Source organism: Macaca mulatta, chromosome 3 (genome assembly GCF_049350105.2).
Source record: "Macaca mulatta isolate MMU2019108-1 chromosome 3, T2T-MMU8v2.0, whole genome shotgun sequence".
NCBI classification, from domain to species: domain Eukaryota; kingdom Metazoa; phylum Chordata; class Mammalia; order Primates; family Cercopithecidae; genus Macaca; species Macaca mulatta.
This window is the reverse complement of record NC_133408.1, coordinates 132,249,712-132,266,293: the sequence shown is the minus strand read 5'-3', so window position 1 is coordinate 132,266,293 and position 16,582 is coordinate 132,249,712. Positions and strand designations below refer to the sequence as shown.

Genomic DNA, 16,582 nt, shown 5'->3' with positions numbered 1-16,582 from the left:
TGATTAGGATGTAGACTCAGCTGCAGAAACAGACACTCAAACTATACATTGATTAAGCAGAATAGAAGTTTACTTCTCTCTTGTGTAACAGGGCATAGTCGACCAAAGATAGGCATGAGGATTTGACAGGGTCAATCCATCTTGTTGCTCCACTATTCCTGTTCTACTTATCTACACAGTTCCAGATGACTCATTACCACCACATGCCAGGCAGAAGGAAAGGGTCAACGTGAAAAGGAGGGCGTACTCATTCCTTTAGGGAAAAAGAGAGACATTGTACTTCAGTTCTGCTTGCATCACATTGGCCATGGTCACATAATTCTACCTGGTTGCAGAGAAGACTGGGAAATATATTGTTATCTTGGCACTCAAATATTCTACTATTACTATAGAGGGAAGCAGGAATGAAAATAAGGTTCAATATAGTCACTAGCACAAGTAAGTTCAAGTGTATCAGCCTCCTAAAATACTATATAAAGGATAAGAAGACAAATTGGCTTTGTTCCTGAGAGGCAGGAGAGTAGGAAAGACAAAAAAGAAGCCACAGGAATGATGGAAGGCTACGATTCCTCTCAGAAACTTTCAACTCTATTATGAATTTCTTTTCTAAAATCTTGGAATGAGAACCCTGATGGAAACTAGTAAAGAAACTCAATTTTTTAAGGTAAAATAAAGTACTATATTCCTGAATGCAAAAATTAGAGGAAGAGAGAGCCATGATAGTATGAAACCCTGATAACATACAGAATGCTATGGAAAGCTTTGAGTGTAACTGGACTTTGAATTGGACATTAAGAAAACCTTACACTGATTTCACGAAATAGTAGATAGAAGGCCTCGCTGATGTCTGAGTACCATCAGTTTCTTTTAAAATCTTTAACATTTAAATAAACAAGGGTGCTAAAAGCAGAATTAAGCATAAATGAAAAAAAAAATGGTTTCTTCAAAAATAATCAGTGTAGAGTTCCTAATCATGCTACATATAGCAACCATAAAGTTGGCAATTTGAGAGAGCTTTAGTTAGACTTAACATAGTGTTAGTTTTAGCTACTGGAAATAGACATGAAGTATGAATCACTTTCCTAACTGAAATGTAGGCTAAATGTAACTATCACAGATTTAAGAATGCCACCTAAATTTCTTCTCAACCACATTTTGTGTACTGACACTAAGACATCAGTAAAGGAAACAGGATGAATTCCCAGTCTTCCCAAAAGAGGCCAAATGGACTATAGTTTATAACGTCAGTGCAAACTATACAACAGATGGACAACTGTGCACTTCTGACAGATTGAGGCATGCCTGATTACAAAATAAGTCATTGCTGAAGAGGCCTCATTACCAGTAGAAGCTCTCATGGAGAAAGTTTAGTTAGAAAGAAATAAATGTTAACAGTCATCCAGAAAACTTAGGTAAGCTTTGACGTTTCATTATTCATTGAAAGTGAACTTTCAGATGTTAACCACATATAACACAGGTTAGAAGAAATTGCTTGTTGATCGATTAGTCCACTCCTTCCTATATAAGCTGTGGAAGAATAGAAGTTGAAAATATCTGGTCAACTAATGTTCCATACAGAACATCATTGTGTCCTATTTGAACTACTTGTGGGAACTTCAGATTTCTGCCCAGATACTCAGGTAACATCTATGTTACTAATTACTGACATATAGAATTCAGGTAATTTTAATAACTATTTTACTTTACTGCAATATAATAAATATGGGAATATCCATTACACTGACAAACACATTCCTTTTCTGCACACACCGTGGCTTGCAAGTGCTTGTGCCCATTATATATTAAAATATGTTGAAAGTAATGAGCAACAAATTCAGCTTCTAACATGTAACATTTGCAAAATCCTCATCTTTTTAATCATTTAATCTCTTGTGAACAGGCTCAACATCTCTGAATTGTGCCGTATAACCATTTCTGATCTTGTCTCTATCACTTGGAAAGAACTCAGGTAGATGCTCCATTTCCAGCTCTTTGGGACTCAGGGGCATCTCTATAGTCTTTAGAATACTCTCAGCTGTGCTGCTTGTCTCGAAGAATACTGGAAATTTCCAAGTATTTCTGCCAATCTGCATTTCCTATGTTGCAGTGTTGTAAACTGGAACTCTAGTCCTGGTTATCCATTCCGTTTCTCCCAAATCTCAAAATCTTTTGTAAAGAAAAATAAGATAATGAATTATGACATATATACATGTTTTGTGCAAATGTATAACTATGTAAAACCAAATACCACTTAATATAAATGCTATGTGTCAAATATTTCTTTAGCATAATAGTATCTTTGAGCTTTTAATTGGTTGCTACTCCTTCCTGCATGTTCTTGTGCCTATTATGCTTCCCCCCATAAAGGCAGCTTTGATACTTTCTATATTGAGAGAGAACATATATATGAACTAGAACAAATAAATGTTTAATGGATTTTTATAAATTTATATGAGCCAATACTATTGAAATCCAGAGCTTTTGATCTTTAAGAGCCAAGAATTATGGAGAAAAAAATGGACTTTGAGACTCTAAAACCTTTCATTTGAAAACTAAAAGAAGGGCATTGATTACCTAGATCAGAATTTATATCATGAACCAGAGCACACGGAGACTGCTGATGACATAAGGGCAGTTTTTCCAACCAAAACAAAGTGAAACTTTTGACGAACTTACAAGTACCAAGAGGTATCTAAGAAAAGCCCCCCATATGATACTCCCTTCTTGGAGTCAAAATCCTAGGGTAGCGGGAGAGAAAATAATAGAAACCCCATATTTGGGGGAAATCTCAGAGAACAAAGAATTACTTTCTGATTTTTCAGAGTTCAGTCCAGAAGATTCTATGTTCTGGTTAGCTAGTGCTAGGAAAAAAACTACCTTGAAAAATAATGGCTTAAGACAACAATAATCATTTTATTATTGTTCACAGTTTCTGTGGACCAGGATTTTGGGAAAGGCTGGGATAAACTTCTGGGTGTCTCATGCTTTTGTTGTGAGATGATGGCTGGATCTGTAACAGTGGATGGAGGGTGTCCACAAATCCCTTTGAAAGGTGGAGTCTCATCTCTGTTCCCTTGGGTGTCAGCTGGCCTTAGTGACTCACTTCTTTTTTTTTTTTTCTTTGAGACAGAGTCTCACTCTGTCTCCCAGGCTGGAGTGCAGTGGAACAATCTTGGCTCACTGCAACCTCCGCCTCTCAGGTCCAAGCAATTCTCCTGCCTCAGTCTCCCGAGTAGCTGGGATTATAGATGCCTGCCACCACACCCAGCTAATTTTTGTATTTTTAGTAGAGATTGGGTTTCACCACGTTGACCAGGCTGGTCTCGAACTCCTGACCTCAAGTGATCACACGGCCTCGGCCTCCCAAACTGCTGGGACTACAGGCACGAGCCACTGCACCCGGCCAGTGACTCACTTCTAATGAATAGAATAAAGCCGAAGTGACAAAATGAACTTCTAAAACCACAAAAGGCATTGCAGCTTCCTCCTTTCTGTCACTCTTAGATCACTTGCTCTCTCAGGAAAGCCGGCTGCCATGTTGTGAGGACACTCAAGTAGCCCTATAGAAAGGCCCATGTGATGAGGAATTAAGGCCTTCAGCCAGTTGTCAGGGATGATGCCTCTCATCAACAGCCATGTGAATGAGCCATTGGGAACTGGATCTTCTCGTCTTGGTCAAGCTTTCAGATGACTGCAGCCTCAGCTGACATCTTGATTGTAACCTCACAGAAGTCCGTAAGTAAATCAGTCACACCACTCTTGAATTCCTGATTCACAAAAATTGAGGTTAATAAACTCTGTGGTAAGCCACTACATTTTGGGGCAATTTGATATTACTATGGGGTGACAGGTAACTAACATGGAGGAGAGGCTGGAGCAGCTAAGGGCTCTCCAGTCATTTGTCTCTTTTCATATAGTCTCAGGCCTCTCTGTGTGACTTTTCTGCATGGGCTAGTTTGGCCTTCCTCCTAGTATAGCAGCTGGACTATTTACATGATGGCTGATAGGTCTTTTATGTTCATTTTCAAAAGTCACATAGTGCAACTTCCTGCATATTCACTTGGTTAAAATTGCCATAAAAGCTGTCCAGTTTCAAGAGGAAGGAGTCATATACCACCACCTCTTAGTGGGACGAGTGTCAAAGTCACATTATATAAAAAGGTTGTTGGATGGGAGATACTGCTGTAGCTGTCTTTGAAAAAATATGACCTGCTACATTGCAAGCCTTATAGGGATGTTCCATAAGGAACAGGGCATTTGAGCAGTAGATTAGCAGAGTTATAAATTTAGGAGTCATCAGTGTATAGAGAGCAATTGAAACCATTGGAGTGGAGGGCATTACTTAGGGAAAGAGGATAGAATAAGAAAGAGACGTAGGCTTAGGGGTCACCGTGAGGAACTCTAAAATTTAAAAATCAGGCCCAGCAAAAAAGTGTTTAAAGAAATAGGAGGAATTCCAATGTATTGTATCAGAAAGTCCAGAAAATGCATTTTCAAAGAAGGAAGAGGTGGTTATTCCCTGAGCAAATGTTGCTGACATATTAAGTAAAAGGATCATAGAAAATTGTTCATTGGATTTAGCAGTGTGGAGGTCACTAATGATCTTCATGGCATGTTATAAGCAGAAATCAGACTATAGCGGTTGAAAACATAAAAGGAAGTAAGCATAGTTCTGTGGGGAGATAAGATCAAAAGCACAAAAGGAGGAATTAACCTTGAATAAGAGAAGGAACATCTCTAGGATCAGAGGGAAGGAATTTAGAATGAGCACAGATGACTACATGGGGATGGAGGCAGGCTATTGAGGGAGTTTATGCTTAAAAGTCTCTGTAAAGGTCATTTATTTATAGAGAATTAAAAGGAATATCCATCAGGGTGTGAGAAGCACTCTGAAAGCTTGTTACAGAGTGAAAAACAGTTGCATTCCTTGCAAATCTATAGGGTATGATCCATGACTTCTAAGATTTCATTGGAATTGAATTTCATCTTTTACTTGTTTAAACAACAATAAAAAGAAAAACAATCAACCATTTTTCTATTTAAAATTTCAAATAAATAAAGGATTTAAGAATATTACATTGTAACACCAAGTGAATATGAGAATGGTAGGAAAACCCTGGTCACTTGTTGCATGCTACCATCACTTGTAAGCCATTTACCCAAGAGAAATCTAAAATCCTTCATTCAATTTATTACTTTATCACAATTATTGTTGCAGTAAAGACAGATAGGAAAGCCCTAAAAGTAAAAGGCTTCAGATTTATTTTCAGTTTTACCCATTGCAGGAGATGGATTTCTTATACAGTACTATATTTACTGTGACCTTTTCAAATAACAGTTATTTATAACATTATGTATGAGACATTGTTGTATCACATATTTCTCTAGCAATTGGTCTACAATGGTAAAGCACCATGGATTCCTTCACAGAGGAGATTCTTGTGAAAATTTATTACAGGCTCAAGATCAAGAGTGTTCTCAGAGAATGATTCCATGGCAGACAGCTGTTTGACAAAAGAATAGAAAAAAAAAAAAAGATTCCAGTATCATATGAAAGTAGACTTCTGTTCAACAAAAACAGAGCTTATCCAACAGAGATAGAGAAAGGAGTTTCACCTTATTTCAGAAGATGACTGCGACAGCTTGTCTTGCTACACCAGGTTGAATTAACATAGGCCAAAATTCTACACAAATGTGTATTTCTGGTTAAGAAATGTAAATAAACAGAAAAAAAGACATTAGAGATACTGTGACTTCTGAATTCACATATCTTCCTTATCTAGGTTTGCTAAAATAGATATAATACTGCTGAAATCACAAAATATGATTATATATAATAAGGTTATTCTCAAGTCTAAACAGTCCATAGAAACTCTCCTTTCCTAATCCTATTAGCCCTAATTTTATTAAATTACAAATTACATATTATATGACTTCGCCAGGTCTGCCCACTTAAGATGCAGTCTTAAAACAAAAGTACTATGCTATGGAATTCAATTTGATATAGTTATATTTACTACAACTTACTACAATTTAATTCTTAAATTAGGTATTAAAAGACTGGGTTGGTATTTCAGATAATTTTAGAGGAGAAATAGCATGTTTGGCAGTGTTTTCTGTTGGTTCAGATCTTAACTCTTAACAATTTCAGGTTCAGAAAGACCTCTACATTGCCCGTGTTTATATACATACGTTGTATGTCTATTAAAGGGATTCAGAGAACACCAGCCAACGGGGATTCAAGAGGACATATGTGTTTCTCTTGTGCATAAAATACTTTGCCTAGAAACATGAAAACAGAAATTTCAAAGAAGAAACACATTGACCCATCCTTTCTAATACTAGTAATTTAGCTTAATCTGATGATACCAAGTGATTTTGTCACAGGATCCTTTGGAAGTCATGTCGCCAGTCGGAAACCTCTGTGGTCGGCAGCATCTCTGCTTGCTTAAGTTTCGCTCGCACCCGCTGGGCTCATTCTGCCCACTTGGCCTGGCAGACTGTCCTCGGCTCGCACTACCAGCCTTGATTCCAATGCCTGAGGATGGCGGGCCAGGCGTGAAGCAGTGAGGGGTGTGTGAGTGAGGGAGCGCAGCGTCTGGCCAATATACACAGATAGGCACATTGGATGCTGCAGTGGGGCAGGCAGCTCCAGGCACCAGCACAGGCACCTGCTCCATTCGTGGCTGCAGCTGGACCAGGCATACTTTAAGCGGCTTCCACTGTGGGCACCAGCGTCTGGACGAAGGGAACAAGGTGGCATCTGAAAACTTGGGAGTCACCAGCAACTGCAGAGTCTCCAAGGGCGGGTGGTGGGGGTCATGCTACGGCTCTCTTTCCCAGTGCCTCCAGCTCAGCGAACCAAGGTGGGGACATGTTTCAGCTCATTCAGTTCAGCTGCCTCACTCCAGCCCACCACTCCTGGGATGGCTCAGCCCCACCACTACTTCCTGTCACGTGGGGCAGCTGCCCAACACTGGCAGAAGGCAGGAGGGCTATAGTGTTACAGCTATGGCTCAGGGAATCCCAAGGTCTGGGCCTCCAAAAGAGTTGCTGCTCTTCACTCCCCTAGTCCAGCAAATGGGAGCGTGTCATCGCCCACTGGTCAGTGAGCCAGCCAGGAAAGTGTTATAGCCCTTTTCATGTCCTCTTTTCTGCAGGTCATGAGTTCTTGTCCCATATCCAGGAAGAATGAGGTTACATGGATAATCGGAGGGTGAGCAAGCCAGAGAAGAGTTTCATTGAGTAACAGACAGCTCTCACCGGAGAAGAGACCTAAGCGGGTAGTGTTGACTCGTGGATGCGTCCAGGGTTTTTATGGGCTCAGAATGGAGGAAGTGTGTGTTAACTGGCCCATAGGTGGGAGGAAGTGTGTGCTGATTGGACCATGGGTGGGCCTGGAAAAAGCACTATTTGATTCATTGTAAGGCATTGAGAAAGTTCTCACTCTGGGTACTGGATTCCACTTGGAACTGGCTGCCAGGTTTTCAGGCTTCAGGCTGTCTTTGGCTTGAAGGTCAGGTTTCACTGGGACCTGTCCCATCCATGGAGGAATTTGTCTGCCTTCTGCTGCTATCAATTTGATTCATATTTTGTTTTCATCCTTCATTAAGTTGTTAATTATAAGCAAGTTTTATAGGCAGTTGCCAGTAATTTAGTGAGTACCTTACCCAAACAAGTTTGGTACAAAGATGCACTATACTACTATAATGTAAGCTCCTCCATTAGACTATATGTTCCTTGAGAGCAGGGACCTTGTCTCTCTTGTTCTCCATCATATTTCCTGTGCCTAAAATAGTGCTCAGCCCAAAGCAGGTGCTCAGGAAGAGCTGCTGAATGAAATGAGCGAGTGTATCACAAATGTGCAAACTCCTGAAAGTTATAAACATTACGGAGGTTCCTTGTTTCTTCCTCTTTCACTGCATATTCTGTGCAAAGGAATTAAATGTACAGTGAATAGAAGGGAAGGGGATTAATCTACAAGTCTTTTAATTCTAGAGAGCTTTCTCATATTTTGATTTCAAAGCATAATCCTTATCCTTTTAGCTTTATTACTGTTGAGGCTTGTCCTTGGTCTACCACAGCATATCATTAACAATGAAGGCCCCAAGATTTCTATTTACTGTTCAAGTTACTACTTGGGAAAGAAAACAAAAAACAAAAACAAAAAACTGCTGAACAATAGGGACATCTGCTGGCTAAAGTGACATGCTTCTGTTCTTAAAATACTGCACCTAGATGCACAAGACTTGAGCAATAAGGTTTAGAGTAACACCAAATACGTGATGTGTTAAAATAACTTTTTTCCACTTGAAAAATAGCTAACGTGTTTGCTTTTGTCGAGAATTGTCCAAGTAGCAACACTATCTGGAAAAATACTGTGTGATCTCCGGTAGTCAGCTGTTCTTGCCAAAGAATAGAAGTGGCTAGCTTCCAGGTCTTCTGGCTTAAGACAATTATCTTCAATATCAACAAACATTTAAATGTCTGCTAAGTTAAGGTACTGTGGCATATATTAGCAAATAAAAGCTCATGGCAAAGGGGGAAGATGGCCTATTTCTGCTATGTCTGGGCATGCACTGAGCTCTAATCTTAGAGGAATAGGAATACTATTGTCTTAACAAAGAAGAAAATGTTGGTGTGCTGCACCCATTAACTCATGCACAGGTACCCTAGAACATACATTTAAAAAATTTTAAAAAAAGAAAATTCTGCAATATGCAACAACATGGATGAACCTTGAGGACATTATGCTAAGTGAAATAAAACAGTCACGAAATACAAATATTAAATAATTTCACTTACGTTAAGTATCTAAAATAGTCGAATTTGTAGAATCAGAGTGGAATGGTGGTTTACCAGGGGCTGGGGAGAGGGGATGGGGAGTTAGTAATCAGTGGGCATAAAGTTTCAAGTAAGATGAATAAGCTCTAGAGATCTGCTGTACAACACTGTACCCATAGTCAATAATATTTTGTACACTTAAAATTTTATTAAGCGGGCAGACGTCATGTTGTCTTCTTACCACAATAAAGTTTTTTGAGAAATTCAGCTAACATTTGCAAGGGACAGCCTATCACCTGGCAGTACTGTGCTTTCACCATTTTATAAACATTTTACAAGCCAGTTGCTTTCTGCAAATATGCTTTCATACACTAGCTGGACAAATGCTTTCCCACCTTGCACCCCCTACTACGCTTGTTTATTCTTACCTTTCTGCTTAAGTATCTTCTCAGAAAGGCCTGCTCTGAACTCTATAAAATTTCACTTCAGAGCACCCAAGTTGTATCTTTCTCAGAACTTACAAAACATGGCAATTATTGCTTAGTTAACTAATATACTGTCCCTCTCTCTTCCATGCTAGATTATAAAGGAACAGGTCTTTGAGTCTGGGTCTGGATATTATCCTGTTTTAATGAAGTATCTGAACTGTTTATTTTGTTTTGCACATCAAAATTACAAAGAACAAAAATTTTTATCCTTATTGGCTAGGAGTATTGGAAGCCTTAGCTCTCCATTCCCTTGATAAGGAAACACTTTTTTGGCTAATATTCTATAAATAGTTCTCAACAAAGATTTACCACAAAAGAAGAAAAAAGTGAAGTGGACATAGAGAGGTGGTCACCTAGCTGAGGTATTAAAAGAATCGTAGAGATGAGACACACAAGCAAAATGCAAGGCGGGAAAAGGATTGTAAGATGGAGTGTCCTAAGGTCCAGAGGGAAGCCTACAAGAAGAATCTGAGACAGGAGACCACCTGGTAAAGCCTGTTGCGTGGGCTTCACTTGGACAGTTTATTCATTCCTCCATTAGCACAGCAATCCCCATCAGCTGTATTAACAGGACTCAGAGACTGTGTAGAAAGAAAATTACTCAGTAATTGTAGTTTTCTTTTACTTTGAACAAAAGCTTATAAACATCTTTTTTCTGAATTAGCATGAGAGGATCATGAACCAACAGAACCTGCTTCTCAGTATTTGAAATACTTTATATTAATATATCAACCTGTCATAAAAGGCAATTTCATCATCATTCAATAACTGATGAGGTTCATGAAAGTGTTATAAACATCTGGAGTTCAACAAAGTCAATTTTAACTAGCAAATGCAGTAAATACCATAGCTATGCTATAAATACTTTCATAATTATTTAGGATAGAAATATTTCTAATGATTTTTCTACAAAACATTTAATTCCTAAATAGGTAAATCCTTGGATAATATTTAAAACCTCATCCATTCCCTAGGTACACATTGACTAGGTAATGAGGTACGGATAACATAGAAGTAGAACTGCAGAAAATTGCTCTAGGAATCAAGTTGTGTTATGGATAGTCTTTACATTGATTATTCAGGTTAAAGGGATAGAGATGTTACTTTTTTTAAAAATTATGTATTAATATTAAAATACACTTGTCATCCCTAAATAAATACCAACTGACTTGGGAAAAGGTTGTTATAAAACAAACTCAACCAGAAAGGGAGAATTTAGTTATGAGGATGAACTTGACTTTTTGGGGGGAATTAGCAGGGTGCAGGCTGACCTAAAATTTAGTAGAAGAGAATGGACAGCTCGACTATAATTTATGTATCACTATTTTATGCCTTAGTAAAAAGAATCCTATATGGTTATGTCTTATGAAAAAATGTGGCTCATTAGGAATCACCTTCTAATCAGTGTTAATGTCAACAATTTTGCATATGTAATTATTACTTTATTAGAACTGCTCTTTGAGTAGTTGTATTGCTTTTCTGGCTTTAAGGTTTATTAGTTTCCATTTTTAATGCTTAATACATGTCAGGTTCTATGCAAAATATGTTGTCTGGAGGGTAGGTCTTATTACTCCCATTTTTCTAAAGTAAACAAAGCTAAAAGAGGTGAAGTGCCATATCCACTACTAAGAAATTGAGTCAAGATTCACACTCAGGTCTGACTGCCGAGTCCAAACCACAATACTATTCTGCCTCATAGTTTTGCTTACATAAACATTATTATGTACTTATTAAAAAATGGAATGATATACAGGTTAACTCCAACAGAATGCAGAGTGCCACAAATTAGTAATAAAGTTATCAACACAAGAAAATGCTGCTTCTGACATTTATTTTTGAAAATCAGTCAAACATGTCGATCCTCCAGTAAAGTAAAGCATTTGTAAACTAGTTGTAATCATTTGTTTTCGTTATGAAAGTACTGCCAAAGTGTATTTTGTGAGCTGCAACCGGGTCGTTCAGAACACAGGCTCTGGAGCTGAGGCTTCAATTCTAATTCCACCGCCAACTTGGGAGCCCTTGGACACATTCCTTCACTTCTCTTCGGTTCCTGTGTAAAATGGGATTCATTTGTAATAATGCAGCGATGCACTTAGCACTTATGAACATTAAATGAGTTTAATACACGTAAAATATTTACCTGACATGTAAGTACTCAAAGAATGCTGGCTCACATTACAGAACCCAAAGGCTTATCCTTTTCGTTTATAACGGTATTAAAACGAAATCGCAACCCAAGGAGCATCTGTACTTTCAAGAGGAACTGGGCACAGCAAAATAGTATCTTCCAAGTCTAACAGCGAGACCACACTCGCAGAGGACACATTTCATCAAGAACGACTTCTCACGCCCAGACATCTCATTTTAAGCCCCTGCGGCAAGGGAAATCAAGCATGAAGACACACACTCCGTTTTCTTCAGCACTGACATCATCGGTTCCCTTCTTTCCACACCGCGGCTCCCTCGGCTCGGAGCCACATGGAACTATGAAAATCGGCACGCGGGGCATAAGTCCCCAGAACCAGAGGAACCACAGTTGCGTCATAGCAGAAGGACCTCTTTTATAGCATCAGCAATGGGACAGTCAGTGCCGAGATTTCGTAGCAGAGAAGGACAGCCGACAAACACCGCCACAGACTAGTATCAACGTTCCAACCCAAGAACTTTTTTCGCGCGCCGACACGGCCGGAAGTGACGCGTGCAGACAGCGCGCGGGGCCGCCCGCGGGACAGAAGAGCGGGAGGGGCAGCGTGCGGGGAGCTGGGGGCGGGGCGCGGCTGCAGCTCCGTTTCCGGTGGCTTGTCGCGCTCGCTCACTCCAGCTGCAGCCACTCTCGCCCGTGGCTGCTTCCTCCATCCTGGTATTTTTTGGAGCCTCCATCCTGGTTCTTCCAAAGTGCCCGGACCCAAAACAGGAAGTAAGTGCGATGGAACCTTCAGGTCCCAACCGCCGTCAGGGCCGCTCCGCCCAGTGGAGCCTGTCCGGCCCCCTTGCTGCCCGCTAGCACCCGCCGGCTGGCGCAAGCTGTCGGCGCCGGGGCACTGCGGGCGGGGTCGGAGCCTGGCCTTCCTGACGTTGCAGCTGCCGTCCCCGCACGTTCCGGCCAGGGCCTCCCTCTTAGGGCCGGGCGGCGCCCGTGGCTCAGGCTGCAGAGTAGGGAAGCGAGCGGCCGCCGAGGCACAGCAGCGATCCGGCGGGGGCGGAAAATGGCGGCGGCTTCGGAGGAGCTAAATGGCGCCGGGACCCCTGGGGGGTGGGGTGGGCCGGGAGGTTGGGTAGAGAACTGGGCCAGAGGGAGTGGAGACAGTAAAGAAGCCCTACTTGTTTTCTTGTGATGTTCTTTTTAAAATTTGTATTTTTGTTACGTTTTCGGTTTTGTTTTATGGTTCAGCGTAGGAGAGGTAGGCTTGGGTGGGGTTGAGAGAGTGGGGGCGGGTCTCGACCCAACTTCCCCTCCTTTGCTTTTTTTGTTGTTCTTTTACCTCGTTTGCGCTTTAAATTCTTCTGTAATTTTGCGGGGGTTCAGCCTTGCTCGGCGATTCACGGCCCAGACTTAGAGAATCGGGTAGCTGGCCGAACCGTCTCTGTCAGTTTGAGTCTCTTTAAAGAAGGGATGTGGGCTGGGGCGCGGGGACAGAGCCCTGGTGGAGCACGGAAAATGCGTCTGTAAAGTAGTAATTACTCTGTTGTGCCGAGTTCCGAGAAAGTTCCTAAAATTAAGTCCACTTTGTTCTCTAAAATGGACTTCGCTTTGAGAATTTCTTCAGGGAGGTATATAGAATGTTTTACCACAATCTCCAGAGCAGATTTGAGAGAAGTGGCCAAGTGCCATTCTGTGCAGTTGAATGATAGAGCATATGTCTTTATATAAAATATTCGGTCTATGAGTCAGGACTCCTCCCTTTCTCATTGAATTTGTGTAGTTGCCTTTTTCGCAACTCGATTCATCTTTGTGTACCTCTTTTTAATGTACATGGATTTGATTTTTGTACGTGTGCCTCCTTTCTGACAGGCGAGGCTGCTTGTTGGGACGTCCTACAAAAATGCATATTCTGTAGAATTATTTTTTAATATGACGTGTCTTGTGTCTTAAAGTGATGCCATTTGGAAAATTTTAAGTTATACCTGTATTTTTAATTCGTGGGAGAAAACTATAAAGCTCCAGTCCAAATACGAAAATATTATTCTACTATGTTGAAAGTATTACAAAATCTGTTTTTTTCAGTTAAGGGTTTCATATTTTTTCATTACTTCAAATTTCTTTAAGCTAGTTTTGAATTTATATTTCAAATAGCTTTCTGAGGATTACTGTCTTTTAATAATTTGAATAATTTACCATCACTTTAACATTTAGAGAATGACTATGGCGGTACACCAAAATCTTATCTTTTTGCTCTTATGGTGTACTAGAGACAAGATTTATTTGGTTAGGATTTAGAAATTGTTAAGATTTAGAGAAAAAAGATTAAAACTACCTTCCTTAACGTTACAAAAATTGTCATGCTGAGACAATCCAGTTTGGTGTGAGAATAGTTTTTTTCTTCCGTACACAAAGCACGAAAACCAGCCTGATTGTTTCTGGAAAAAAACCATTATGTTATAGGTGTGAAAAATACATTTAATGATTTATGGTGATTTTTATCTCATTTTAACTCCCAATACTTCTGTATGCCACCAAACAAGCTAATTTTTTTTCTTACTATTTTAGTTGATAGGCTCACCCCAAAATATGCTTTTTGGGACTGATTTAGCACCTGCATATTCTGCGTGAATCTCTTTAATTGGTTGCAGTTGAGCTAATGGTGGAGCCAAAATGCTATTGCCCTGTCTTCATCAACATTTAATCAGTAAGTACTGGGCATTGCATCTTTCTTAGAACTTTAAGTTCATACTTTGCAGTTATATGAATACATTATTTTATGTAAACATTTTTCTCTTGAGTGTTCAGGTTTTAGAAGTATTTTAAGGGGAAGAAATCAAAGTTTGGGGGTTATGACTTGAGCTTCGAAAACAGCATGGCTGGGAAATGTTTACTGGTAGAGAATCATATCAAAAATAGGTAGCTGTCCTCTAGTCCTTTTTTTAGAGATCTCGTTTTTCAGTGCTTTAGTTATCTCATTACACCCCAGGGGTGCTTTAAAGGTGGGGAGATAGTGTATGTATTTTATAAGGTTAGTTTGATATCATTGGTTAGTATTTAAATCACAAAATCTTGCCTTTACTTTCTCCGCAAAAATCTTACCTTTCTATTAGCCTCATTTATCTCTCCAACATCTACAGACTCTAGTTTTTATTAATGGTGTAATAAACTTACATGTCCTGAAAACAACATCTCATTATTTTAAACAGTTGCTTTTGCCATGCTTCATTAAGTGCATTGGCTTAAATTAACACCTGTGAGGATGAATGCGATAATGTGAAACAAGTGTTCCCTAAGGATTTACTGCCTGGCACATAGATGTTAAAATATTGAGAGAGCTTAGAAGTGTTTTTGAAAGTATTGACGTCTTGCATCACTTGTATTAAACACACATCTGTCTGTTGCAAAGACATCAAAAGCTTAGAAAGGAACTAAGTTTAGGGAGGGTTCATTCTACTTTTTTTAATATCATATGTAGAGACTGCATATTTAACACTGAGGTGTTATTTTGCCTTTCCAGAATGGAGTTTTCATTTTAATAGTCCATTTTTTTTCTTACCACCATATTTTTCACATATGAAAGGATTTCCTGGGAATTGATATACTTTTAAATGCTTTGCAATTTCAGGTCCTTTATGTCTCCAAATGATAAGATGACCCGAGAAAGTGGTAAACTAAATGATTTTTATTAATTTCAAAATAGTAAAGATAAAATACAGATAGTTACCAAATGTATGTGGCATTTGTTTGCTTTCGTGTCATTTCTCCCTTTATCTTGATGGTGCTTTCATTTTGTGAAGAAAATTCCTGTAATAGAAATCACAAATAGATTTTGTGTTTGCTCTGATTCTATAAAGGTAGATAAGTTTAAATAAAAGGAGGAACGTGGTTATCATGTCTTCCCCCGCCCCAATTTTGTAGAAAGATAATCCATTCCATGACTGAATACTAGAAATAAGTTGTCAGGGAAAAGCACACTGGGGAATTCATTATGAACAATTTAATTTTCTACCGTTTCATTTATTTAAATGTCATTTTGATTATGTACACTGTTAGGTCATTTTTCCAATCACCAGTGGTCAAAGCTGATTCATTCACTTCCCATCAGGTGTTATGTATCAGAAATGCTCATTAGGTTTATTTTACTGCCTGTGTATATTTTAGTATCTGATGAGTAAATGTGCTTTAAAAATTAACTTGAAAAAAAAAATTCACTGTAAATCACAGGCGTCTGGTGATACTGTATATTTCCATTTAAAGAGCTTCTGATGGTGCCTTGTATAAAAGTACTCAGTTTTGAATAGATGAAATCTTTCAAGTGTACCAAATAACACATTATAAGCTCCTGAACCATACATGAAGTGAAAAATAACATTTTAATAAGCAATATAGTTTTATTGTCAAACCAGTTATGAAATGCTGCACCTTAAAATGATCCATGCTATCAAGTAATCCTCCTTACGCAAGTAATAATGACATTGTTTTCAATAGTTGATAATTGAAATAAACATTTTAAGCCATTAAAGCCTGCTAGAATAGACTCCACTAACAGCTGTATTGACATTTTTATGATACATAGTCATATTTTACCATCTTAAAACCAAGCCATAGTAAAAGTTAATTAGGTACCTTAATTGAATATGCCTTATGTTCATTTATGGCTCTGCTGCTCAAAGTTTTCCACAAAGTGTATAGAGGAACAAATCCCACGGGGCCTGACACCATAGTCCAAAACATTCTTCTTCAAGTGTGTAGTGTTCCTATTCGTGTCTTGAATAAAGTTTGTACTTAATGAAGATGTTATGCTTATTCTATGACCTTACCTGTTGTTTGACAGCCCTCTGTGTACCCATGTTCATGATGTATGAATTTGTTACCTATTATCTTCCACTAAGATTTTCTACTTAGCAGACTTTCATTATTTCAAAATAAAATTATCTGCAAATATCTTCCAAATTCCTTAGACGTTACTAAGCAAATTCTCTTTTAAGTATTTTTTTAAAACATTAGTTATTCAATGATAGGGTGATAGTCCATTTGGAGTTTTATAATAACATAGCCACAAAAACAAATGTTCAGTAATAGGTACGAATTAGATAAATTTAGATCTATGTGCCCATTCAAAATGTAGAGTAGTAATGATACAGGAAAATGCTCCTGATACAGTAAG

The 16,582-nt window shown here is 38.9% G+C and overlaps 2 protein-coding genes across 7 annotated transcripts in view; one reads left to right on the top strand and one right to left on the bottom strand.

Moving 5' to 3' along the window:
* Positions 1–8,972: 8,972 nt before the first annotated feature.
* Positions 8,973–16,265, bottom strand: LOC114677126 (uncharacterized). Its single transcript, XM_028846573.2, has 3 exons — positions 16,236–16,265; positions 11,413–12,499; positions 8,973–11,322 (listed from the first exon to the last, which is right to left on the bottom strand). The coding sequence occupies exons 1-2, from the start codon at positions 16,263–16,265 to the stop codon at positions 11,834–11,836; spliced, it is 696 nt and encodes a 231-aa protein (XP_028702406.2). The 3' UTR covers positions 8,973–11,322; positions 11,413–11,833.
* The window catches only part of DMTF1 (cyclin D binding myb like transcription factor 1), a 44,645-nt gene continuing 40,149 nt past the window's right edge, over positions 12,087–16,582 (top strand). For 2 of the 6 annotated variants that reach the window (XM_077995034.1, XM_015134070.3), the window contains exons 1-2: positions 12,087–12,189; positions 13,981–14,119. The gene's annotated coding sequence lies outside the window, so the exon portion shown is untranslated. 6 annotated transcript variants of the gene reach the window in all.